The sequence below is a fragment of the Chinchilla lanigera genome, unplaced genomic scaffold (assembly GCF_000276665.1).
Source record: "Chinchilla lanigera isolate Chin_1 unplaced genomic scaffold, ChiLan1.0 scaffold00094, whole genome shotgun sequence".
In the NCBI taxonomy this organism is placed as follows: Eukaryota; Metazoa; Chordata; class Mammalia; order Rodentia; family Chinchillidae; genus Chinchilla; species Chinchilla lanigera.
The window spans coordinates 6,882,558-6,907,461 of record NW_004955495.1 but is presented as its reverse complement, the minus strand read 5'-3'; the positions used below and the strand labels follow the sequence as shown (position 1 = coordinate 6,907,461).

At 59.2% G+C, this 24,904-nt stretch overlaps 1 protein-coding gene across 7 annotated transcripts in view; it reads left to right on the top strand.

Annotated features, from left to right (window-relative positions):
• Window positions 1–23,385, top strand: part of Arid3a (AT rich interactive domain 3A (BRIGHT-like)) — a 28,549-nt gene extending 5,164 nt beyond the window's left edge. For all 7 annotated transcript variants that reach the window (XM_005406008.2, XM_005406009.2, XM_013505105.1 and 4 more), the window contains exons 3-9: window positions 33–366; window positions 16,313–16,385; window positions 18,693–18,876; window positions 19,270–19,517; window positions 20,185–20,478; window positions 21,688–21,786; window positions 22,650–23,385. In XM_005406008.2, coding sequence (XP_005406065.1) covers window positions 33–366; window positions 16,313–16,385; window positions 18,693–18,876; window positions 19,270–19,517; window positions 20,185–20,478; window positions 21,688–21,786; window positions 22,650–22,864 — 1,447 coding nt within the window. In that variant the 3' untranslated portion in view covers window positions 22,865–23,385. The remainder of the gene's footprint in view (window positions 1–32; window positions 367–16,312; window positions 16,386–18,692; window positions 18,877–19,269; window positions 19,518–20,184; window positions 20,479–21,687; window positions 21,787–22,649) is intronic.
• The last annotated feature ends 1,519 nt before the right edge of the window (window positions 23,386–24,904 follow it).

The window sequence follows — 24,904 nt, the reverse complement described above, 5'->3', positions numbered from 1 at the left end:
CCTGATGGGTTGGTGCTCCGTGTCCACTGCAGGAAGCAAAAGTGGGAGGAGGAGGAGGAGCTCGAGGAGGACATGGGGGACGAGGACGAGGACGAGGAGGAGGAAGAGGACTTCGAGGAGGAGGAAGAGGAGGAGGAGGAAGAGGGGCTGGGCCCCCCAGGACCCCCAGGCCTGGGCTCTGCAGGCCTCTTCCCCCGCAAGGCCCCGCCAGCCCAGGCCTTCCGCGGAGATGGCGTCCCCAGGGCGCTAGGTGGCCCTGAGCGGCCGGGACCTGGCCCTGTGCACCCTGGAGGGGCCGCCCACGTAGCCCCCCAGCTGCAGCCGCCCGACCATGGGGACTGGACGTACGAGGAGCAGTTCAAGCAGGTGAGCCTTGCGGCGTTGCTGGGGTCCCACGACCCTCAGATTGTCCCTGCCAGCGTGGATTGAGCTGACCCTGGCGCATAGCTTCTGGGGAGCCACCACTAAGATTTCTGTGCGTAGCTGGGGTGGCCCAGGTGATAAAGACTGTGACCCAGGACACGTAGGTGGAGCTCCGCCTCTCGCACCCCAGGATGGGTGGAGGTGACTTTGAGGTGACCAGCTGGAGAGGCAGATCTGCGGAGGGAAATCGCTTTCTCAAAGGCCGGTGGGTGCCGGGCGCGGTGGCGCATGCCTGTCATCCCACCTCTCTGGAAGGCTGAGGCAGAAAGATCCCAAATTCAAGCCCAGCCTGTGCAACTTAGTGGCTTAAAATTTAAAAAAGCTGGGGAAGTAGTTCAGTCTTTGCCCTGGTTTAATCCCCAGCATTGTAAAAATTAATTAATTAAATAGAATAAAACCTCTGGCCACCAATACAGTTGGAGAGGCAGAGCCTGGTGCCTCAGGGACGGAGTGTCCTGTTCGTCACATGGGGCTCACGGGGGTCTGTGCGAGTGGTGTCCGCACTGAAGTGACCGGAGTGGCTCCTGTGGCTGCGGGAGGTGGGAGATGGTGGTGCCAGCCTGGGCAGTGGCCCTGGGGACAGCTGGTGGCCGTTTGGATATAACCTCAGAAGAGCCAGGCGTGTGCAGCTGGGTGGGGGGCTGAGGCTGGGCAGGGCCAGCAGGAGGGAGTCTCAGGATCACCCCAGAAGCTTCCTGGGCCCCTGAGGGTCGCGGAGGAAGCAGGGACGGCCCTGGCCCTTCCCTGCGGGCGGCCGGGCCGGAGGAAGTGGCCGGACGGGCGGAGGAGCCTTTGAAGTCCACCGCACAGATGGAAAGCAGATGGCGGCTGGTGGCCGGCTGGGCTCACATTCCAGCCCTTGGCCAGCTGGGCCTTGCCTGGCCTCCTGGAGCCACCAGCAGGAGCCAGCCTCCCCAGTCAGGACCAGAGCCTCAGCCACAGTCGCCCCAGGCAAGGGTCAGAGGACTCCAGCGGCCCACAATAGCTGTGAGGGACAGGCCTGGGGGTGCCAGGGCCACCGGAGGCTCTACCTTCTGAGGCCCGCTGGTCTGAGGCCCGCTCAGTGTTTGCTTGGTGGAAAAGAACATTGCAGTTTGTCAGCAATCAAGAGATTTAAGTTTGGAGCCAGGTGTTGGTAGCACGTATCTGTCACCCCAGTATTCTGTGAGGCTGAAGCAGGAGGATCCAAGTTTCACCCCAGTCTGGGCAACTTCGTGACTTACTGAGACTCTGTCTCACAAAGGGCTGAGGATGGAGCTCGGTGTGAAGGTCCTGGGTTCAATCCCTGGTACTGTGGAAAAGAAAAAAACAGGAGACAGGGAGACTTCAGTGTGGGCTGTCATAAAACCCACAGGTAGCTGGAACTTGGGCACATGGTGCCATTGCTCGCGACGGGAGTTTCAGAGGCGGGGACAGTGCTTCAGCTGGTGGGCACAGCGCAAGTAAGGCTCAGGGGCAGAAGGGAGAGTTTTGAGGAATCAGGAGGGAGAGTTTCGAGGAACCCTTGGGAGCTGTGGTGATGTCACCAGGCTGGGTGGGGCAGCCTCGCCTTCCAGCCCCTGGTGCTGGTGTGGAGGTGTGAGGTGGGCAGGCAGCCAGCGGACCTGCCGGGACAGAGACGTCACCGCTCCTGGGTGTGACTGGGCCATAGCCCATGCCTGGCCGCAGCTGCTAGCTTGGGCCGAGGCCCAAGTGGGCGGTCCTGGCTGTCTCGTCAGCTCCACCATGCTCTGTGCCTCAGTTTCTCTCTGTTGGCGACAGGTCAGTGATCACCAGGAGATCGAGGATGAGACTGTTCTGGGGAGCAGCGTGGGGAAGTGGAAGGCCCCTCAGATTTATAACTGAGTATTGAACACCAAAAAGGAGCCAGGAATCCAGGCTTGGGGTGCACGCCTGTAACTCCAGCACTCTGGGAGGCTGAGGCAGGAGGATCACTGAGTTCAAGGCCAGTTTGGGCTACATCGTGAGACCCTGTCAGGGATGTAGCTCCATATGCAAGCCCTGGGCTCCATCCCAGTACCACAAAAAAATCAAAAAGGAGGCCAGTGTGCCCGAGATGTGACCTGGCCGGGGAGACAGCTCAGCGGCACCTGGTCCTGAGGGAGGGCGGGGCACGGGTGTGGGGAGGCCGGATGCCGTTGCCTGTCTGGTCTGGGAAGTGGGTGTTGTATGATGATTGGATTTCGGGATGTTGTGGGCAGACGGGGCGGGCCCTGCAGTCCAGGCACTGTATTCTCTGCCCAGCTGGGGCTGGCATTGCCCTCCACCCAGCTGGCTGGGCATCAGTGCTGGGCTTGTCAACAGCAGCCTGGGCCCCGCCAGCCCAGCAGATGTTGGGCTGTGTTGACTCTGGCGCTGGCCCCACTACCCCTTCCCGGCGCGTGGCAGCCCTGGCCGGCCGCCGCTTGGCACCGTCTCTGGCTTCTCCTCCGGAGGGGGGTGCCTGGGGCTGACACTTCCGCCATGCAGCTGGGAGACTCTGCCGTGGGCTGCAGGCTTGTGGGGCAGCTGGGCTGAGCTCCCTGAAAATCAAGGGCCTGGGGAGGGTAGAGCCCCCGTCCCAGAGAAGGAGCTCCCGGCCTGGCCTGGGATTGGGTGCGTCATGGGCTGCGATTAGGATCTTGGCACGGGGAGTGCATCCTGGCGGCTTCCTGTCACCCACACGGCCACGCCCGAGTGCTGGAGTGGCCATTGTGCGGCTTTGAGCTCTAATCCGAGATCTTTAGCTGTTTTGGGGCTTGAAGCTTGAATCTCAACAACTCAGAAAAATGAGATCTGATTTACACTTACACAGTTTGATTTTGAAAGTGTGTCATTCAGTGGCTTTTCAGGACGTTTGCAACAAAGATCTCTGTGGGTTTCAGAACACTTCATTCCCGCAAAAGGAAGCCCCATCTGTCCCGTGAGCAGTCACTTGTCCCTTCCCAGCCCTAGCTCCTCCAAGTCCACTTCCTGTTTCTGGATTCACCTGTCCTGGGCATTTGCAATCTGTAGAGCCCACACTGTGTGTCCTTCTGTCTGGTGTCTCCCTGAGCCCAGTGTCCTCAAGGTCCGTCTGTCTATGCTGGGGAGTGTCACAGCCTCACTCATTTTCCTGGCTGAGTAATATTCCAGTGTTCAGATGGACCATGCTGGACCATTTGTGAATGCATAAGTATGCAGGCTGTTTGTACCTTTGTGCTTTGCTGTGTGATATAAGTTTCCCTGTGGACCTATGAGTTCTTTTCTCTCAGGTGTGAATGTAGTTGTGGCATTGCTAGGTAGGATGTTAATCACGTATTTACCTGCTATGGAAGCAGCCAGTGGGCTGCGCCGTCCTCATGCCCACTAGCCCTGGGTGTGGGTGTGTGTGCTGCTGTCTTCCACGACCTCTCCAGCTCCTGCTGACATTTAGATTCTGGTGACTGTTGTGCTGCTGGGGACCCAGTGGCATCTGACTGTGTTGCTAATCTGCACTAAGTGTTGGAATTTTTCCTGGCTTTTGAGGGGAAACCTGTACACCATGTGCCTTGTGGCTGAACTCAGAAATGCAGAATTATTTGTAGCTAGGGGCAGTGATACACATTTGTAATACTAGCATTGTGGGAGGCTCAGGCAGGAGGATAGCAAGTTCTAGCCAAGCCTGGGCAACTTAGTGATTTAGCAAGGCCCTCTCTCAAGATCAAAACGTAACAAGGGCTGGGAATGTCGCTCAGTGTGAAGGCCCAGGCTAGACTCAAACTTGCCATCTTCCTGCCTCAGCCTCCTGAATACTGGGATGACAGGTGCGTGCTACCAAGCCTGACTCAGTAGGGACAGTTTGAAAATCCACTGTTGATTCTAGAAGGAGCACTAGACAGCACTGTTGCAGACAGGAAAAACTGCAGCTCTTCAAGGCGGCTGGAGGCCTTTTCCTCACACCTAAAAATGGGATAGTGGTGTCTTGGGAGATGTGACCTCCGCGCTGGCCTGGCCGGCCTCCCCCAGCTCTGCTGTTCTCTTAGGTTTTCTCCAGTTGTCCCGCTGTGCCGCCCTCCCAGGTCAGGATGTTCTGAGCAGGTGGATTTTTTTCAAGGTGCCGTGGTGATCGGGGCCCCTCTGTTCTTCCCAGTAAACAAGCACTTTGAACTTCCTGCTGCCGGGGCTGTGTTGGGTGGGAGGTGGGGAAGAGATGGCAGACATGTTCCTTCTTGTACCACAGAGACCCCCAGGCTGGTTAGAGCCCGAACTGTGCTCATTTCTGAGGATTGAGGGGAAGCTGCTAAAGAAATACGGGGCATTGGAACTGGGGCTTTGCGGGTTATGGAAGAGTTTGCAAGAGCATTTAGGAGCCCTGGTAGGGTGCTGTGCAGCCGGGGAAGGAGAGGGACGCCAGGAGGATGCTGCAGGCAGAGCGGAGCGGTCCGTGGTCCAGGCAGGAGGCGAAGAGGCGGGGGGGAGGGGCTCCAAGTTTTCCCAGCGGGGCTGGGTATGCTGGGCAGAGGGCACCACCCTGTAGAGGTCAGGCAGAGGGTGCTGCTGGTGGTGCCATCGGGTATGTGCAAGACGAGGTGTGTTTGTCCAGTGGGCCTAGAGCCGGTGGCTGCCCAGCCCGGGCATAGGGTAGGGGCAGCGGTGGGAAGCCCCTCGCCGGGCAGCGCCGCCTCATCAAAGCAGCTGTGGCTGCTGGCGCCCAGCCAGCTGGGCTGCGGCGGGCACAGGAGGGCGACTGCTCGCCAGCCCCTGGCACTGTGCCCTGGCCCGTGCCAACCCCAGGAACCGCACTGACTCAGCCGGAAGAACCTTATCTGGCCCCTGCGCCACCGTCTGGCCGCCAGGTCACCACCGCAGGGTCACCGCCGCCGCCGTCGCCTGGCTCCTCACCCCAGGGCTGCTGCCAGGAGCCCGCCCCCGCCCCACGCCTTCTAATAACACACGCGGCTGCAGGCGGGAGTGGCACCCGGCGGGCAGAGTGTCCCCAGCTTGGGGAGTGGCATGGACGTGGCAGGCGGCATGTGGGGCCCTGTGTGGGTCGAGTTCTGTCCTCAGGGACCCATCTGGTGGCATCCGTGTGTGTATCTCATGTAAGGCTTCTGCCTGTGCCTCCAGTTGGCCTCTTGCGCGGCACAGGACACGACAAACTTTACGTGTCTGTTACTTCCTTTTTCCGGTTGAAAACTGACCCCAGGGCCTTTGCACTGAGCTACATCCCAGCCTTTTGTTTGTTTTTTTGAGACAGAGTCTCGCTGTGTAGCCCAGGCTCGCCTCAAACTTGTGGCAATCCTCCTGCCTCAGCCTCTTAAATGCTGGGATTACTGGTGTGTACCACCACGGCCAGCTTTTATGGGCTGTATTTGTACATGGTCACGTACGCACATGCTGTGACATCTTCATGCCTGTGCATGTGTGCGTGTGTGTGCAGTGTTACATTCCCACTGTGACCACCGAGATTGTTGAGGGCCCTGTTAACCATTAGCCTTGAGCCTGCTGAGAGCCCACAGTCTGGTCACCACTGCGACTGGGCACAGGTCAGCCGCCTGCGTGGGTCCTGGAGCCCAAGTTGCTGACGCAGCCCTGGTGACCACTGAGGTGTGGACAGGCCACAGGGACCGACCTGGAGCCCATGCCAGCCTATGTTTCCCCTCCTGATACCAAGGCTCGATTCCCGAGACCTGTTTCTTTATTTATGTGGAGGGGGGTTATGTGGTGTTGTGTTTTGTTTTGTTTTGTTTTGTTTTGTTTTGTTTGTATTTGGAATCAAACCCAGGACCTTGTACTTGCCAGGCAGGTGCTTGTGCCTCGGAGCTGTATCCCCAGCCCCTGTTTTGTTTTTTTGAGACAGGGTCTTACTGTGCAGTCTAGGCTAACCTTGAACTCAGGGCGATCCTCCTGCCTCAGCCTCCTGAGCGCTGAGATTACAGGCATGCACCACCATGCCTGGCCATTATTTATTTATTTTTGAGACAGGATCTCGCTTTGTATTTCAGGCTGGCCTTGAACTCACTGTGTATCCCAGGCTTGGCCTCGGACTTACAATGGTCTCCCTGCCTCGGCCTCCTCAGTGCAGGGGTGAAAGGTGTGGGCTACCATGTCAGGCTTCTGAGACCTTTTTAAATTCTCTGCGTGGACCTGACCAGGCAGGGGCCACACAGTCCGCATGGCAGGTACTGCATGGCGAGGCGTCCCCAGAGCCCTGTCAGGTGCCCAGCAGACCCCTCCCCCTCCACTTACTTCCCAGTTGCCACTTGAGGCCCTGTCTGGCCCCCGCCCAGCTGGGATGCTGCTGGCTGTGGCCTGGTGGGTGGGTACCCGTGGGGTGGGGGACAGCCTGCCCGCTGCACAGGGCTGGAGGACAATTGGGGGTCACAGGGTTAAACAGTAACTAATCTGGCCATTGAGGCCAAGCTGTGGGTCGTGGCCTTGCCCCATGGTCAGGGCTGGGCTTGGGGGGGCTTGGGGGGCTGCAGGGGCTGGGAGGAGCTTGCATTGGGAGCTGGCCCTGAGCCCAGCCTCAGGGTACCCCCTGCCCTCCTGGCCTGGAGGAGACAGGAGCACCTCATTCCTAGGGAAGTATTTCTGGGGTAAAGAGTGACTCCCACATGCAAATCCACCAGAACCTCAGCATGGGGGTATTTGGAGACGGGGTCTCCGCAGGCAGAAGCATCACCGGGGTGGGGTGTGGAGCAGCGATGGTGTGTGGGAAACGCAGCTGTGGTGAGCCCAGCTACTGGGGAGGCCAAGGCAGGAGGGTCATGAGTTCAAGCCCAGCCTGGGCAAGTTACTCGCTTAGCAAGACCCTGTCTCAAAATAAAAAATAAGAAAAGGGCTTGGGATGGAGCTCAGTGCAAAACCCCTGGGCTCAGTCCCCATACTGGTGAACGGAATTTGTACGCAGACGCAGGGAGATGGCCCTGCGAGACGCCATGGGCCTGGGGTCCGTGCAAGGCAGGTGTTGGGGTGCGTGGGCGGCAGGAAGAGGGGGTACAGTGCTGGAGGGAGGAGCCTGTCCCCGTGCTGGCCAAGACCCCATGGGGGCCAAGACCAGGGCTAGCTGGAGAGGTCAGAGGACAGTTGGGGGGACAGGAGGCCGCAGGACAGCAGTGGCCTCCCACTCCAGGTCACCTGCCTCCCCCGGGGAGCCCGGCCCCAACCTGGGCCATGTCTGCCTTCTCTTTTTCCTTCGTCCCCTTTCTCTGGCTCTGTGGTCCCCCATGTCACCCCATATCTCCTCCATCGGTGACAGTTGCCCGTCCCTGTCTGCCCTGCCTCAGTTTCCCCATCTGTAACCGGGATTGTCACCCTGTGATTTGCCATCTTGCCAACCTCTGCTCCCTGCGGTGGCCCCCGCAGCGAAGGGAGGGGGAGGCCGTGGGCGCAGCGGCGTGCGTCCCCGCGTGGTCCCCGCGTGGTCCTTGGGGCTCCTGCCGTGGGAGGTGGACCAGGTGACTTGGGAGGCAGCTGCTGCCACCACGGGGCTGTTGTCCCTCGGGCTGGGATTGGGAGACGCTGGGACCTTGCTGTTCACCCTGGGCAGCACCAGGGATCCCAGGCCCCTGTTCTGCCCACTGTGGCTGCCAGGCCCGGCTGGGTTGCTGTTTAGAGAATCCAGCTTGGGAGCCGCAGAGTCCTTAGGGACATGGGATGGCTCAGCATGAGGGAAGCCCTTCGGGTGCTTTTTGGGCTGTGCAGGTCCCAGCCTCAGGGAAATGGCTGCTTCCTTCCAAAACAGAGTTTTTCTATTTTGGTGCTGGGGATGGAACCCAGGACCTTTGCACTGAGCTATACCACCAGCCCTGTTTACTTTGTGTTTGGAGACACGGTCTCAATCTGTTATCCAGGCTGGCCTTGAACTCACCACATAGCCCAGTCTGTCCTCAAACTTGTGGTGATCCTTCTGCCTCAGCCTCCCAAGTGCTGGCCCTGGGGTCCATTCTTTTTTTTTTTTTTTTTTTGGTCTTTTGGAGGCAGGGTTGCGATATACAGTTCAGGCTGGGCTTGAGCTCACTTGGTAGGCCAGGCTGGTCTCGAACTTGCAGTGATCCTCCTGCCTCAGCCTCCCAAGTACTGGGATTACAAGCATGTGCCCCATGCCTGGCTGGGTCCATTCTTGAGGCTGACCCTTCTGCTGCCACACCTGGGTCTCTCTGGCCCACTTCCCAATAGTGTCTGAGGTTCTTAGGTACCCTCTGATCCCAGGTTGAGAGAAAGAGAAGAGTTTAGGGGTCAGCACCTCCCCCTCCCGCCAACGTCTCGTGATCCGGAAATCCAGAGAGGCACCTGGAAGCACCAGGGGCTGCCTGGTCATTTCGGGAGCACTATTAATATCGGCCCCGTGGGCGGGGTGCCGAGGGCTCGGAGGGGCCCTGGCCTGCGGACAGATGTTTCTGCCCTACCCAGAATCACTTCCCCATTTTCCTGGAGCCCAAGGAGCTGACGGGAAATGAAACAGCCGTGTGGCCCAGGCCGGAGGGGAAGCCCCCAGCCTGTCAGGTGCACCCCAAGGCCGGTGTATGACCAGGCAGTGCCCAGAGAGGGCCGAGAAGGTCCCGAGTTTGCACAGTGGGCATTGATTATGCCCCTGCTGAATGCAGGGCATTGCAGCGGGCCTGTGCCGCAACGCCCGGCCTATCAGGTCCCTCAGGACCAAATTTATCTGGAGACTACGGCCCCAGCCAGCATCTTCCCAGCACCCTGATACTGCTGTTCTGAGACAGGATCTCCCGGTGCAGTTCAGGCTGGCCTTGGCCTCTCTGTACAGCCCAGGTTGGCCTCTAACCGCTATTCTCCTGCCTCAGCCTCCTAAGAGCTGGGGTGATAGGCGGGCACCACCCTGCTGAGCTCTTCCGACACCCCGATTTGATGTCTGTGGTCTCCCCGCTGGCTGGGGCCCCTTGTGTGTGGAAGTCCAGGTCCATCTTGGACACACTGCGTCCCTGGTGTTGGCACAGCCCCTGACATGCCGGAAGCACTGTCCCGCAGGGCACACCGGCCCAAGTGGCCCTGCGCTGCTGGCCGTTGGGCTGAGCGGCTCTCACGGGTCCCCTCCGGGGAGTTTCCAGAATGGGAAAAAAACCCTCAAACTTGAAATCCCCTGGGTGTCCTGGCTGGGTCTTCTGGAGGGGACCTCAGCGCCTGCCCCCTGAGCTCCTCAACTGGGATGGGTAAACTGAGGCCCAGCTGGCTTCCCCTTCCCCTGCACCCCGCTCCCCCCAGCTTTCGCTCCACCCTTGACCTGTTCCCATCTGTTCATCCTTCCCTCTTTCCCCGGCTGAGGGCTCTCTGGCTTTGTCTTTTAGGGGACGGGGGACCCCAGGGGCGCCTTTCCCTGCTTCCTGGGCTGTGGAAAGGACTGGACGCACGTGGGGGTATTGTTCCCCCACCTCAGTTTCCCCAAGTGTAGAGAGGGCCCGGTGGGTGGGGTGTGGGGAAGGCTGTTCGTGGCCCCAGCGGGCAGCGTGGGCGTTTTAGTGAAGGGGAGGTGGCCAGGCCCCCAGGGACCCTGCCCAGCCAACGCCACGGTCACTGTGCTGAGTCATTTCGGCCACCCGGGGCCGGGCCCCACGATAACGGGTGCTGGGCTGGCCTGGGGTGTGAGGCTGGGGGCCCGGCTGGGATTTGGGGTAATGAGAGCCGGTAGCTTTCCCTTTTTGATTTTATGAGGGGTCCCCGCTTTTCAGGACACCCACAGGCCTCCATCAGGGTGGGAGGCGGAGGGGCAAGACGGAAATTTAGAAGAGAAAAGTCCTAGCATAAACACAGCAGCCGTCGCAGGCTCCGTGACAGCTGCCGGTCAGGGCTGTTGCAGGAGGCACAGCCTGGGCCTGGGGGCAGAGGAGGCTGCCCTTGAGCTGCAGCAACAGAGGCTGAAGTTGAGACGAGGGCTCTTCAGGGGGAGGGCCTGGGAGTGCAAAGACCCTTGGGCAGGGCCAGCAAGGAGGCAGAAACAGCCAGGAGGCCTTCATGGCCAGAGTTCAGGAAGCCGGAGGGAGGGAGAAAAGCTGGAGACAGAATGGAGAGGCAATGGGCCCGGGGCAGGCAGGGAGTGGGCTTTCTCCTGAGACCAGTAGGGAGCCACGGAGGGTTGTGGAGCAGGGAAGATGAGCAGCCAGTACCTGCTGATGTAAAGATTTCCAAGCCCCAGGACTCTCCTCCCTGCGGCTGAGAGAAGGAATTACTATCTGATTCTCTAAGCCGTTCCTCTGGGCTTTTATGGGGGGTGGGGAGGTCAAGAGACCAAAAACAGTCACATTAGTTTAACTTGGGTTGTAGAAGTAGCAGTGAGTCATTTCTTATCCAAAACCCAAAGGTTATGAAAATGGTTAAGATCCACCCGGATGTGCACAACAGCACGATTCACAACAGCCCAGAGGCAGAAATAGCCTCAGTGTCTGTCAAGGGACACATAGGTAAAATATGGCACAGTCCATCCACACGGTGAAATATTATTCACTCAGGAAAAAGAGTGAGGCTGTGACACTCCCCACAGTGTGGATGGACCTTGAGGATACTTCTCAGTGAGAGACGTCAGACACAGAGGGCACACAGTATGGACAGGAAACGCCCAGGACAGGCAAACCCAGAGACAGGAAGCGGACTCATGGGGGTCAGAGCTGGGGAGAGGGCGGGGTAACTGCTCATGGGATAGGGCTTCTTTTGGGGACAGTGGAATGTTCTGGACATAGGTACAAGTGTTGGTCACTCAATCTTCCGAATGTGTGGAACTGTTCCTCCTAAACTGCTATTACCCGATACTTTTTTTAGTAGTTGAGAGTTAAAAGCAGAAGGCCGGGATGCCCTAGCCCTGAGTGACTGGGAGATCCTCAGCCTTCTGCATCCCTGCCTCCCAGCACAGCCAAGGTCCCCGCCAATGTCCCTGTTTGCAGGGGTTCCTCTGATAACCTGTCCAACTCGAGGCATCTTCTAAGGCAGAGCTGACTCATTTCCACGTCTTGTGAGCGTTCAAAACCCATTTCTGCACTGAGAGGGAAGCCAGTGTTGGTTTCCCTTGTGCCGCGTTGGTGGGGACAAAGCAGCACTTGTAGAAATCCCCGCTCCCCGCACGGCTGCTGACCAGGGGCGCCGACCTCCTCCTCCACCACCTCCTCCTCCTCCTCCTCCTCCGCGGCGCTCTGAGCCTGGACATCAGGGTGGCTTCTTGCTTTTTCCTGATTTCCTGGTGGCCCAGGCACCGTCTGCAGTTCTGGGGCCCACCCCACCTGCCCGCACCTCATCCCCAGGTGGGGCCCTGTGGACTTTGGAGCCACCGGACACGGCAGGGGGCTGAGCAGACACGGCCGGGGGGCGGGGGGCAAAGTTCCCGGGGCCCCGCAGACACAGACAGGGCCGTTTCTTTACAGCCGGGGCCCCTCGGCTGGCGACGCCACCCTGGGCTCCCACAGCGGCGGGAACGAGCCCAGACGCTCAGGTGGGGCCCAGAGGCGGGGAAGTGACCTTGGGCAGCGTCCCCAGGTCCAGCCTGGGATGTAGGTGAGGGCGGCCCACACCTGTTCCAACACAACTGTCTCTTGGTCATTCTGTAGTCTTTTTTTCCCTTGTTTTTTTTTTAGGTACTAGAAATCGAACTCAGGACCTCACACTTGCCAGGCAGGGTTTCTTTGTTGCTGTTATTTTAATACAAGGTCTCGCTACGTGGCCCAGGCTGGCCTCAGTCTCATAATGATCCCCCTGCTTTAGCCTCCTGGATGCCAGGATTATAGACGTGTGCCACCATGCCTGGTTTAACTCTTTTATTTTGAGATTGGCTCTCACTATTGAGTTTCCTGTGAACCTCGGGGTCCTTTCTTGGCCTTTCCCGCGGCTGGGGCAGGGTCTCAAGCCAGGACTAAGCTCCCTGGGTCCCCAGGGGTCCCTTTGCTGCAGGGCTGCTGAGCAACACCCCCTGCCTGCCTGGGCAGTAGCGCCTCCAAGGGGAACTTTCACTTTGCCCACACAGCCCTGGCCGCCCCTCTCCTCCCTGGCCGCATCTGCATCCGGGACACATGGTCTGGTCTAGGACCACAGCCCCCCATCCCTGCGCCCATCCCTGCCCCCAGCTCTGCCAGCAGCAGGAACCAAAGGGTGCCATTCATTCATTCATTCACTCATTTACCTGACAGGCCCTGTGCAAAGGGCTGGAAGGGAAGCAGAGCAGAAGGCAGGTCAGAGGGTGTGGAGGGCCCAAGGGGACGGTGGGGAGGAGGGAGCTTGTGGAGATCTAGGACCCACATTCCAGGCTGGGGCCACAGCCAGTGCAAAAGCCCTGGGGTGGGTGTGTGCGTGTGTTTTAGGATCCTTCTTTCCTTGATGACAATGAGGGGCTCTGGGAGAGGCCTGACCCAGGAGCCAGGGAGTGTGGTATCCCTACTTTCTAGGTGGATGATGAGGGTGACAGTTCACTCAGCCAGCAGCTGCTGGATGCCCCACCCAGCCCTCACCCCTATCCTTGCTTTACTTCACACCCATATCTCAGATGGAAAGGGCCGAGGTCCCGGATCCCAGGACAGAACCAGGAAGCTGGGCTCTGCCTGAATCAGGCAGGGCTCTGACTTAGGGACAGACACCTTGGCTGAGAAATGAGGTTCATTTAACAAGCATTTATTAAGCACTTGTGTGCGCAGTTTTAGACGGGGTTGGGGGATCAGACAAAAATCCCTTGCAGTGTGAAGCAGATAGCCCAGAAACCAGACGTGCGGACCTGCGGAGCCTGGTGCTGAGGCCCTGAGGCGGGACGGACCTCAGCCAGAAGGTCGGGTCTGTGGGAAGGAGAGCAGGGTGGGAGTGGCCGGTGCAGGGGCCTTCGCCTGCTCTCCGGGGATGCAGCGTTTGCGGGGGCCACTGTGGGAGGCTGGCGCAGAGGGGACTTGGCAACAGCATCCCCAGAGGGGACACAGGTCCCAGGACCTGGGCGTGGGGTCCTGGGAAGGCCCAAGGCCTTCTGTGGATTCCTGACTTCTCCCGGCCTGTCTGAGACTCTGAGGTGCCCAGGTCACCCACACAGTGCTTTCTGGCCTCTTCCTCTGGACGGTGCCAGGTCCACCTCGGCCCCTCCATGGGGAACCAGGCCTGGATTTGATACAGGTCATGGTGTGGGCCAGTAGCGCATCCCTGGAGCCTCCCCACGACCAGCAGCTGTGCCCACGTGTCCACAAGGGGGGCCTGGACACCGCCATGGGGGGCCTGGACACTGTCCCCTGGGGCCCCAGCCAGCTGGCTAGGGCGGGGCGCACCTCACAGGGGAGCGGAACTAGGGGCCAGAGCCCCATGACGCTGGAGCAGCCTTTACTGCAGCTTTTGTTGTTAGCGGCCCACAGCAATGGCCATTAAGGCTGCCCTGTCCACCGGCACCGGGGTCTTCTATGAGTGCCCCTTTACAACCTCGAATCAATGCCCGGGCTTCACGGGGGTCCAGCCGGGCGAGCAGCTGGCCTGCCAGCACACCATTTGGCCTGGGGGTTAACGGCCCCACTGCCTTCCCACCCTCAACAAGCTCTTCTCTCTCTGCCCTGACCTCAGTTTCCCTATGTAGAGTACTAGTGGTCATAATGTTTCTAAGTGTCCATGAGAAAACCTTTGAGAGAGGGGCTGGGGATTTAGCTCAGCGGCACAGCGCCTCCCTGGCAAGTGCAAGGTCGTGAGTTCGATTCCTGGTCCCGGAAAAAAACCAAACAACAAAAAAAAAACCTTTGAGAGAGAGAAAGAGAAAGAGAGAGGGGCGCATGCCAGGGGTGCTGAGGGGAGAACCCAGGGCCTTTGCACTGAGCCATATCCTCAGCACTTCTAAATTGCCAGGCTGGCCTTGAACTTGAGATCCTCCTGCCTCAGCCTCCTGAGTAGCTAGAGTTATAGGCATATATACCACACCTGGCCTGAGGAGCGTTTATCAAGCAGTTGCTGTGTGCTCGGCTGAATTCTAGACCCTGAGACCCAGGCAGACCCCGTGCACACACGCGCACACCGTGAGTCCCTAGGCTCAGTTTTGGGAAGGTTTGGGGAAGGGCGTGGGTGAGGGGCACCCAGGGCCAGCGCAGGCGCAGGTAGAACCGGGCAGGGCTGGAAGGACAAGGCCTGGCCGGTCCAGCCCGGTCTACCTGCAGGCCCCGCAGCCCTCGGGCAGCTGAGGGGGAAAGGGGCCTCCCAGGCCGCCATAAATCAGCGCAGGAATGCGGGCCGGCCAGTCTGGCGCTGGCCGGGGTGGGGCGCAGACAAAGGCCGACAGCTGGCCTTCTGCTGGGCCGCGACCACCCAGGGATGAGGTCTGGACGCCTGCGTCCTCCTGACCCTGTTCCAGAAGCGACCCTCCCCCGTCTCCATTACACAGACTGGGAGGCTGAGGCCTAGAGCCAGGCAGGTTGGCAGAGAGGAACCCGAGGAAGGTCCCAGCTTCTGGGCCATGCTCTGGGCACCTAATGACAGATTATCCCAGCCTGGGCCTAATTGGTGGTTTCAAGGCCCCCCACAGCCCAGCCAGCCGCATTCCCTGGAGCTTAATTTGAAGCCTGGTATTTGCCCCTGCCTCTCCCTGGTAAATTGGCCCCCGCCTGAACTCCACTTTCTAATTATCTCTGCCCGCTGCCCACTGCCCCCTGCCCAGCCTGCCCTGCCTGCCTTCCCAGACTGTGGGCTGTGGCTGCGGGGCCGGGGCACCCCCTACCCCCCCCCCCCCGTGGCCCCGCGGGTGCCCCAGAGAGCATTTCCCTTCCTATGGTGACATCCGGTCACTTCCTCCCTGGCCAGCCCTGCCCGGCACGCAGTCAGTCACTGGCTGTTTATTTATTCCCTAGTATTGGGGATGGAACCCAGGGCCTTCCCACTGAGCTACATTCCGGGCCCTTTTCTTTTTTTTCCTTTTTTATTTTGAGATAGAATGTTGCTAAGTTGTCCAAGCTGGCTGAAACTTGCCATCCTCCTGCCTCAGCCTCCCAGGTACCAGGATCCTAGGCGTGGGCTCATGTCACATACCGGCATGAGGCCTCAGAGGCCAGGAGAGCTGGTCACAGGGCTCTGTGCCCAGGGTCTCCAGCGATCCCCAGCTGTGGTGCCCCCTGCTGCCACGCCTTACTTAGCTTCTTCACCTGCAAAGCTGAGCCGGCTCTTAGGAGTAGATGTGCCCGTGTGTGGCTCTCAGGACAGCCCTAGGGCACGACTGTCATGCTCATGATGATTCCGTGAGGTTACATGAGCACTGCTATTGTGGGGTGAATTGTGTCCCCTCCACCACGAGATCCACCCCCTGGAACTGGGTGTGGTGGCACACGCTTGTCATCCCAGCACTTTGGGAGGCTGAGGCAGAAGAGTCCCAGGTATGAGCTCACCCTGGACAACTCAGTGACTTAGTGAGACGCTGTCTCAAAGTAAAAAATAAAAATAAAATAGAAGGCTGGGGATGGAGCTGAGCGCAAAGGCCCTAGGCTCCACCCTCAGTACAGCGCGTGAATGAATAAATGAACGGGAACTGTGTGCCCTGGTGCTGTGAGAGGGACCTCATCTGGGACCTGCGTCTTTTGAGATATAATTGGTTAGGGATGGAGTCGAGATGGCCCTAAATCTAGCAGCCTGGGGTCCTTCAAGGAGAAGAGACAGGGACCCAGGGTGATGGCGGCAGAGACCGGGGAGGGGGGGCACAGCTGCAAACCCAGGGCCACCGGGACAGGCGGGAGGGCCCAGCCCCACAGCGACCTGGGGCTCAGGCCCGGCTCCGGGACAGTGCGGATTGGGATCCTGTTGTCCTGAGCCCCCGGCCTGTGTGCTGCGCTGCGTCCCCGCAGCCTGGGACAAGCCCCTGGCCTCAGCGTGGCTGCTTCTCCTGCCCGGCAGTGAGGTGCTCGATGGCCGGCAGCGCGGCGGGGCCGGCCCTGGGTCCCCTCCCCGCGGCGGCCCTCGGCCTGTGGCGCCCGCTCGGTGGCCCGCTGATCGCTGCCCTCTCTGCCCTCAGCTCTACGAACTCGACGGGGACCCGAAGAGGAAGGAGTTCCTGGACGACCTGTTCAGCTTCATGCAGAAGCGAGGTGAGCGCGGGCCGCGGGCGGAGGTCTCCCCGCGGTCTGCGGCGCCGACGTCCGAGCGGGGAGACTGAATGTCCAGGCCCCGCTGAGCCCTTGGTGTGGCCCTGGGGCGACCCTGCTCCCGGGACCCCACAGCAGGCCCACGGGTTGGGGGCAGGACCGGCCTGTTTTGGGGGGCTGTGTCGGGGGGGCCCTGAGCTGCGGATGTAACCCGAGGCGAGGCTCCATCGCCCGCCCCGGCAGGCACCGCGCTCGCTGAGTGCGCCCCGCTCGCGTTCACCGGCCTCCGCGGCCTCCGGGGCTGAGAGGGCCTGAGAGTGCGGCGCAGCCAGGAGGAGCCCGGCAGCCAAGGCCGTGGGCGCCGCGCGCCTGGCCCTCGAAGGGGCAACCGGCCGGGGGCGGATCTGGCACTGGGCCCGGGTGGGGAAACTGAGGCCCAGGGAGGGCTGTGGCCTTGGGGCCCTAGGGCAGGAAGGTTTGGCAGGGGGTCCCCCCGCTCCTGGCTTGGGCCCCGCCACAGCCGGTTCTGACCAGGCCGCACCCTCCCTGGCTTCTGTAAACACAGCCGCCAGCTGCTGCCACCGGAAGGGCGGGAGGGGGCGGGGGGAGAGGAGGGGCTGCGGCCCCGCGGACCCCACTGCCCAGCGGCCCTGCGTTAACCCGTCCCGTGCCAGGCCAGGAAGCAGCTGGGTCCCTGGGAGGGGGCCCCTTGTGCGTTATCCTCAGAGCGCAGCCCCAGCTGGCCCTGCTGGCCCCACGCCCTTTATCGTCCTGTCCACACCTGCCTGAGCCCTCTGGCCATCTGCTAGGGGGCCCCAGGTCCCAGCCCCCAAACTGACCATCTTGCTGATCCTCGGTGCTCGGCACGGTGGTTGATGTCCTCAAGGCACAGAAGCAGAGGGAGGTGCCAGTGAGTGGGAGAGGTGGGTCTCCCAGGGATTTCTCTTTAGCCTCTGGCCACACAGGAACACGAGGGTCTGTGTCCAACCCTGTCTTCCTCACCAGGCTGAGAGTTCCTGGAAAGCAGGGGGAAACTAACTCCTATACATGCCTCAAAACCCCATGTCAAAGCCCCTTTTCCCTCTGTCTCCCTGGACTTTCCCTCTTCTGTAGTTGGGAGCCTTTGGGGCTGAGAATCTGCCCAACACGCACCCCCCCAGCTTCTACTCTCTACCCTGCTATGCCCTTTTCCTTTATTCCAAGTAGGGGGAGAGGTTGTTTTGTTTTGTTTTTTTATTCTGCCTGCATCAGAAAGTAAAAACCAGAGTTCTTCTCAATTCCCTGGGGATTGGAAATGAGAAAAGGACCTGCCCTAGCAGCCCTCTGTTCTCCGGAGGACTCCCCGCCTCCCCAGTTGTGCTGGCATCTGCCTCTGTAACTGGCCTCCTGCCCTGTGCCCAGCGCAGACCTCGGGCTGGCTGGCTGGTGTGGGTGCGGCTGGGCCGAGATGGAGCTGGGGTGGGCAGCAGGTCTGAGCCGGGCCTTCCCCTGACCTCCAGAGGGACTGTGCAACCTAGGCGAGGGGACAGGAGGTGGTTTCCGCATGGAGGGTAGGGTGGTGAGTTGGCCCTTCACTCTCAGGGTCGCCGTCCCCGAGCCTCAGTTACCCCATCCCTCACGCTCAGCGCCTGCGCGACGCCCGGCCGCGTGCTGTGCGCAGTCGGGGCAAGGGGTCTCATGAGCCCAGACACAGGGGTGGGAGGAGGCGCCGGTCGGGTGAGCCGAGCTCCGGGGCTTCCAGAGACTGTGGGCAGAGACTGGAGAGTCGGGTGGGTGAAGGGCAGAGGTCGGCCTGGTGGGCGCTGCCTCTCCCCGAACTGCCGCTCAGGGGCCGGGGAAGCGGCTGCCGGCGCAGAGCCCTGAGCGGAGGCGCGGGAGGAGCGGGAGGAGCGGCCCCTGGGAAAGAGGCTGAGCTCCTGGCAGCTGTTACAGAACAACAAGGCCTGTGTGTCACCTGCCTCTCCCCAGCGCCGCCCTCAGGGCCTCCCTTCTCTTAGAAACCCCTTTCACCCGTGAGATCTGCGCTGTCCGAGGGCTCAGGTCGCTCGTGGGGAAACTGAGGCAGTGCCGCCTCTCACGCTATCAAGGTGGGATCTCGTCTGGGGGCCTGATGCTGCCCCAGGGGACAGCAGGTGCTGCCTAGGGATGTCTGTGGCTGTCACGCTGGGGAGCTCCTGGCATGGGGCGGGTAGAGGCCAGGGGCACTACAATGCCCAGATCCCCGAGCAGGACCTGGCCTCGGGATCACCGGTGTCCCTGGGCGGGCGATGGGGCCCCGATGCTGCCCTCACCCGTGCCCCCCGCCTGCAGGCACACCGGTGAACCGCATTCCCATCATGGCCAAGCAGGTGCTCGACCTGTTCATGCTGTACGTGCTGGTGACGGAGAAGGGCGGCCTGGTGGAGGTCATCAACAAGAAGCTGTGGCGGGAGATCACCAAGGGCCTCAACCTGCCCACCTCCATCACCAGTGCTGCCTTCACGCTTCGGACCCAGTGAGTGGCCGGGGACCTCGGGCTCAGGGTGCAGCAGAGTTGTGGTTAGGGTTTAAAGAGCCCGTGGAGGGGTTGGGGATTTAGCTCAGCGGCACAGTGCCTGCCTGGCAAGCGCAAGGTTGTGAGTTCGATCCCCGGTACTGGAAAATAACCAAAAAAAAAAAAAAAAAAAATTAAAGAGCCCATGGAGCGGGGCATGATGTTGCGAGCCTGTCATCCTGGCACTCCAGGAGGCTAAGGCAGGAGGATCTCCAGTTCAAACCCAGCCTAGGCAACTTAGTGATTTAATAAGACCCTGTCTTAGACTAAAACTCAATCACGGGAAGACAGGATGGTGCTTCCCCTGTGCTGGTCAAGGGCAGCCTGGTGCCACACCCTCCTCCACACCCACAGGTACATGAAGTACTTGTATCCCTATGAGTGTGAGCGGCGTGGCCTCAGCAGCCCCAACGAGCTCCAGGCTGCTATCGACAGCAACCGCCGGGAAGGTCGGCGCCAGAGCTTCGGCGGCTCCCTCTTCTCCTATTCACCAGGTGGTGCCCACAGCATGCTGTCCTCGCCCAAGCTGCCCGTCCAGTCCCTGGGCCTGGCCGCCAGCACCAACGGCAGCTCCATCACCCCGGCCCCCAAGGTCAAGAAAGGTGAGGAGTGCACGAAGGCCTGGGGCTGACCCCGGCGTGACTTGGGTTGGGGGGTGCTTTCTCCCTCTCACCCCAGGGTGGGTATCCAAGGAGGCACGCAAATGGTAGGTAGTACATAGCTGTGACCCCATCACTCTGGGAGGCTGAGGCAGGAGGATCTCACAGTCAGTCCCTGCCTACGCATTCTAGCAACTGAGCAAGAGTCTGTCTCCACTAAAAAATAAAAAAGGCCCTGGCTTCCACCCCCAGCACCAGAAAATAATAAAGTGTGAATGCTAAATGCCATTGTAGTGCTGTTGTTATAATTCACATTACCGGCAGCACCACTGTGTCCTCTACCATCTGCTGTTAGAGGGGTTTTAGTTAGTTAGTTAGTTAGTTGGTTAGTTAGTTGGGTCTCACTGTGCAGTTCCAGCTTGGCACTGAACTCACTAAGTAGCCCAGGCCGACCTCAAACTTGTGGCAATCCTTCTGCCTCAGCCTCCCGAGTGCTGGGGTAATAGGGGTTTGGTAGCACATGCATCTGTTTGCAAACCCATCTGCTTCTGCGGAGAGGAAGTGAGCGCCTCCCCATCAGCAGAGGTCTGCACTGCACCCTGCCCGGGGCTGAAGGCAAGGCCAGCCTGCCTGGGTCTCTTTCTGACCCCTGCTCTCCTCTTGTGTCTAGAGGAGGACTCGGCCATCCCCATCACGGTCCCCGGCCGCCTGCCTGTGTCCCTGGCAGGCCACCCTGTGGTGGCAGCCCAGGCAGCAGTGCAAGCAGCAGCAGCCCAGGCGGCTGTGGCAGCGCAGGCGGCGGCCCTGGAGCACATCCGGGAGAAGCTGGAGTCTGGGGAGCCCCCGGAGAAGAAGATGGTTCTGGTCGCGGATGAGCAGCAGCGGCTCCTGCACCGGGCTCTGCAGCAGAACTTACTGGCCATGACCGCCCAGCTGCCCATGAGCATCCGGATTAACAGCCAAGGTACTGGCCCAACGCCGCACCCTCAGTGCTTCCCGCTTCCCACATGCGGGACAGCAAGGGCCTCAGAGCCAAGCTATGTAAAGAGTGATGGCAAATCAATAAGCAAAAGGCCTGCAAGCCAGCGGAGGCCATGGGGCCCTGATGATGAGTCCATCTGGTGGGAGCGCTGCACGTTAACACCGACGTGGTGCCTCCCATGAGTGTGATTGGCCTTGGATTGGCTAGGCTGTGGGACCTTGGACCTTGGTGACAGTTTGGCCATCTCCCTTCAAGGGGTAGGATACTGAGGATTCAACCTAGGGCCTTTGCACTGACTGAGCTCCATCCACAGGCTAAATTTCGAGGCAAGGCCTTGCTAAGTCAGTAAGTTGCCTAGGTTAGGCTGGAACTTGTGATCCTCCCGCCTCAGCCAGCTAGAGTGCTAGAATGACAGGTATGTGCCACCTAATCGGCTAGCAATCTCTTTTATTTATTTATTTTTTTTGGTTTTTCTCCGGTACCGGGAACTGAACTCATGACCTTGCTCTTGCCAGGCAGGCGCTTTGCCGCTGAGCTAAATCCCCCACCCCTGCAATCTCTTTTAAAACAGCAAATCTGCCAGGCATGGTGGCACATGCCTGTAATCCCAGCACTCAGGAGGCTGAGGCAGGAGGATCGTTGTGAGTTCAAGACCAGCCTGGGCTACAAAGTGAGTTCAAGGCCACCCTGAACTGCATAGCAAGACCCTGTCTCAAAAAAAGACAAAAACAAAACAAAACAAAATCAAACAAAACAAAAAGAAGACAGAAAATCTGCTAGGTGTGGTGATGCATGCCAGTAATCCCAGCACCCAGGAGGCTGAGGCTGAAGGGTCAGCATGAGTTTGAGGCCAGCCTGAGGTGTATAGTGAGTTCAAGGCCAGCCTGAACTATATAGTGAGACCCTGTCTCCATCCCACCTCAAGGAAGAAAGGCAGATGTAACTGCACAGGGTACGTGCCTGTGATTCCAGCTACTCAGGAGGCTGAGGCAGGATGATCATGATTTCAGTGCCTGCCCAAGCACCTTAGTGAAACCGTGTGTCCAAGAAAAGGGAGCGGGGAGAGAAAGATCACTGAGCACCTGCGGCACGCACTGGTGCCGATACAGCCTTTGCCTCCTTGGACCTGACAGTCAAGTGGCCAGACAGCCACGGAGCCAACACGTTTCTGTGGTTTTCTTCCCCCCGCAGCCTCTGAGAGCCGGCAGGACTCAGCCGTCAGCCTCGCTGGCACCAATGGCAGCAACAGTATTAGCATGTCCGTGGAGCTCAACGGCATCATGTACACAGGTAGGTGCCCAAGGCCTCGGCCAGCTGGGCCACTGCTGTCCCACTGAACGCAGGGCCCCTGGGCTGACTCTGGCCTGCAGCTGGAGACCAGGGAAAGAGCTGGCAGCAGGCAGCTAGGGCTGGGAGGCAGAGTCTTCACAAAGGGGGAGGCTGAGGCAGGAGGCTTGCTAGAGAGTTCAAGGCCAGCCTGGACTACATAGTGAGGCCCCTGTCTCATAACAAAAACAGAACAAAAGTGATAGTTGGCTGTAGTGATACATGCCTGTCATCTCAGCACTCAGAATCTGAGGTAGGAGACTTGCAAGTTCAAGACTAGCCTGAGCAATTTAACAATTTAATGAGACCCCATCTCAAAATAAAAAACACAAGCCGGGCGTGGTGGCACACGCCTGTAATCCCAGCACTCGGGAGGCTGAGGCAGGAGGATCAGCGCAAGTTTGACACCAGCCTGGGCTACAAAGTGAGCTCAAGGCCAGCCTGAACTACATGGTGAGACCCTGTCTCAAAAGATCAAAAATAAATAAATAATTTTTTAAAAAAATAAAAAACAAAAACAAAAACAAAAAAAAAGGGACTGGACATGTAGCTCAGTGCAGAAGCCCTGGGTTCAATCTTCAGAACAAGAAAAAAATTAAATGGCACATGCCAGACACTGTGTGGCGCTGTGGGCAGAGGGCAGCCTGGTTGCTGAGTGGACAGTGGCTGGGAGGTCACAGGCATCTTATGTTCAGGGTCAAAACACTGCTGGACACAGCCAAGAAGTTAGTGCCTCGGCGGCCCAGCGCGTCTCCTTCCTGCACACTCAGCAGGCAGCAGTGAGGCGGCCAGTCCCTGTGATAAGTCTCTGTTCTGTCCTGTACCAGGGGTCCTATTTGCTCAGCCGCCGGCCCCCGCGCCACCCTCAGCACCCAGCAAAGGCGGTGGTGGCGGCAGCAGCAGTAGCAGCAGCAGCAGCAGCAGCAGCAGCAACTCAGGTGGCCGGGGAGGACCCACGGGGACCAGCTCGGGCAGCCAGGCGGGTGCAGCAGGGCTGGCAGCACCGCCTACATCTTCTACCTCAAATAACTCGTTGCCTTAACTGTGTGGCTCCCTGCCTGCCCGCTGCCCCCCCCCCCGCCCCCAGGAGCTGACAGTGCCTGGGGCTGGGGTCCAGGAAGGCGGAAGCAACAGGCGGGAAGAGCAGAGCTTCACCACAATATCACATTGACGCCAAAAAGGAAAGAGAAAGAGAATATATATATATATACATATATACATATATATAAAGCAAATCTAATAAAACAGGGGAAAACCAAGGAACACTTGAATTTCTCAGGTTGTGGACATTCAGAGATGGATTATGAGGACCGTGAAAAGATCCTAAAGGACAGCCATGCCGCTGGAGCCCCTGGAGACTTTCTCTGCTCCTGGGCAGGTGGCTGTGGCTGTGGTGTTTGGCACGGAGCAGCTGCAATGTCAGAGCCAACCCTCTTTACCTCATACATCCCTGCACTGTGTGTTAGCAATTTTGTCTGTTTTTTATTCTCACTTTTTATTTTTATCTGTGACACATTCATCACACCCAGCTCCTTGTGTTGAATGAAACCCCTGAGCCAAGATCACTGATCTTCTTTTCTTTTCTCCTTTGTTCTTTGGGAAGTATGTTTTTCCTTTTTTTTTTTTTTTTTTTTAAGAAATAGTGACACTCAAACTCCTATAAGGTTTTAAGAGGTTTTGGGGGTTTTGTTCTGTAAATATTCTATTTTATTCCTGGGGGGGGTGGAGCTTTAGGAAAAGGATATCTATATATCTATATATCTATATATTTGTGCTCATTCAGGGATTAGGAAAAGCAAAGTGAAACAAAAGAACCCAACCCCGGTAATCACCATTTTTAATTTTTCTGTGACTGGTCTGGGCTCCTCTGGGTGTTTCTGGTGCCCAGCGGGTGGCCCTCGAGCCCAGGACGCTGGATCTCGGTGAGGACTTCTAATTTCCAGGCTCGGCGCTTGGATCAGGGAACCCTTAACAGGGAGGTAGAATGAATCCTGGCCGAAGGGTCCCAGGCACACCCCCAGGCTCCTGTCTCAGGGATGATTTTGGGGACGATCAATACGGGGGAACCCAGGGAAGCCAGGCCTAGCTCAGGGTGAGGATTTAGGGCCCGTGGCAACCCGAACCCCCCGCTCTCATCTCTCCCCTCCTCTCTTCGCCTTCTCTGCTCGCCTTCTGCTCAGGGCTGTGAGGTGTCTCGGTTCTGCGGTGACAGTCACTAAACAGAGGCCTGGAAAAGACCCTGGAGCCCCCTACCAAGGGCAGGAAGTTAGGGTGCGTCCCTGAAATGCAGCCCGCTTGAAGCAGAAGCACCGTGTTGGCGAGGTCTGGGGGACTTTCAGGGGCCTCTCTGCCTTTGTCCCTGGGGCCACGCGGGGCTCAGGGGGGGACCACTGTGGCAGTGCTCAGGTGAGCCTGGGCTCTAATTGGCCCCTGGGGTCGGTGCTAACGAGGCCACGTGGGGTGCGCTGAGGCTCCCCCAGCCCCCTGGCCTGAGCTCTCTTCCTGTCTTTGGGAAGGGAGGACCCTTTCTTTGTCCTAGAGCCACTGCTATGCCCCCTTCCGTCCCTGCAGGAGGGGTGGTGGGCAGCGGCGGCAGGGGGTGTCTCTTGGTTTTTCCTTTTGGAAGATTCTGCCTGCCCCATATTTGGGGGGTTGGTGTCTTAGCACAATCATTCCTGGGTGGGTGGGGTCGTCTCGTCCCAAGACTCAGTCTTGCCCGCTCTCCAAGAACTATCTGGACTCTGGACTCGGTCCAGCCTTGGCCGGCTGCTCTTGTCCCCTACTGGACAAGGCCTCTCAGGCCGCCTCGGGGAAATGTCCACTGTACATTTCATTCTACCTCAGGTCTGACTTTTGATGCCAAAAATCTTCTCCCCGGCCACCTTCCCGTCCCGCCTGCTCAGCCTGCGGGGTGGTGCCTGTGTGACGTGTGCATGTGTCGGGGACGCAGCGTCCCCCGGTGGCGTGTGTAAGTGTCCAGCCTCAACGGGCAGACTGGATCCTAACTCAGGGGAGTGGTGTGGAGTATCCCCAAGATTGCAGGGTGGGATGTCTGGGGTTCCTGGGACCTCACATCCTGCCA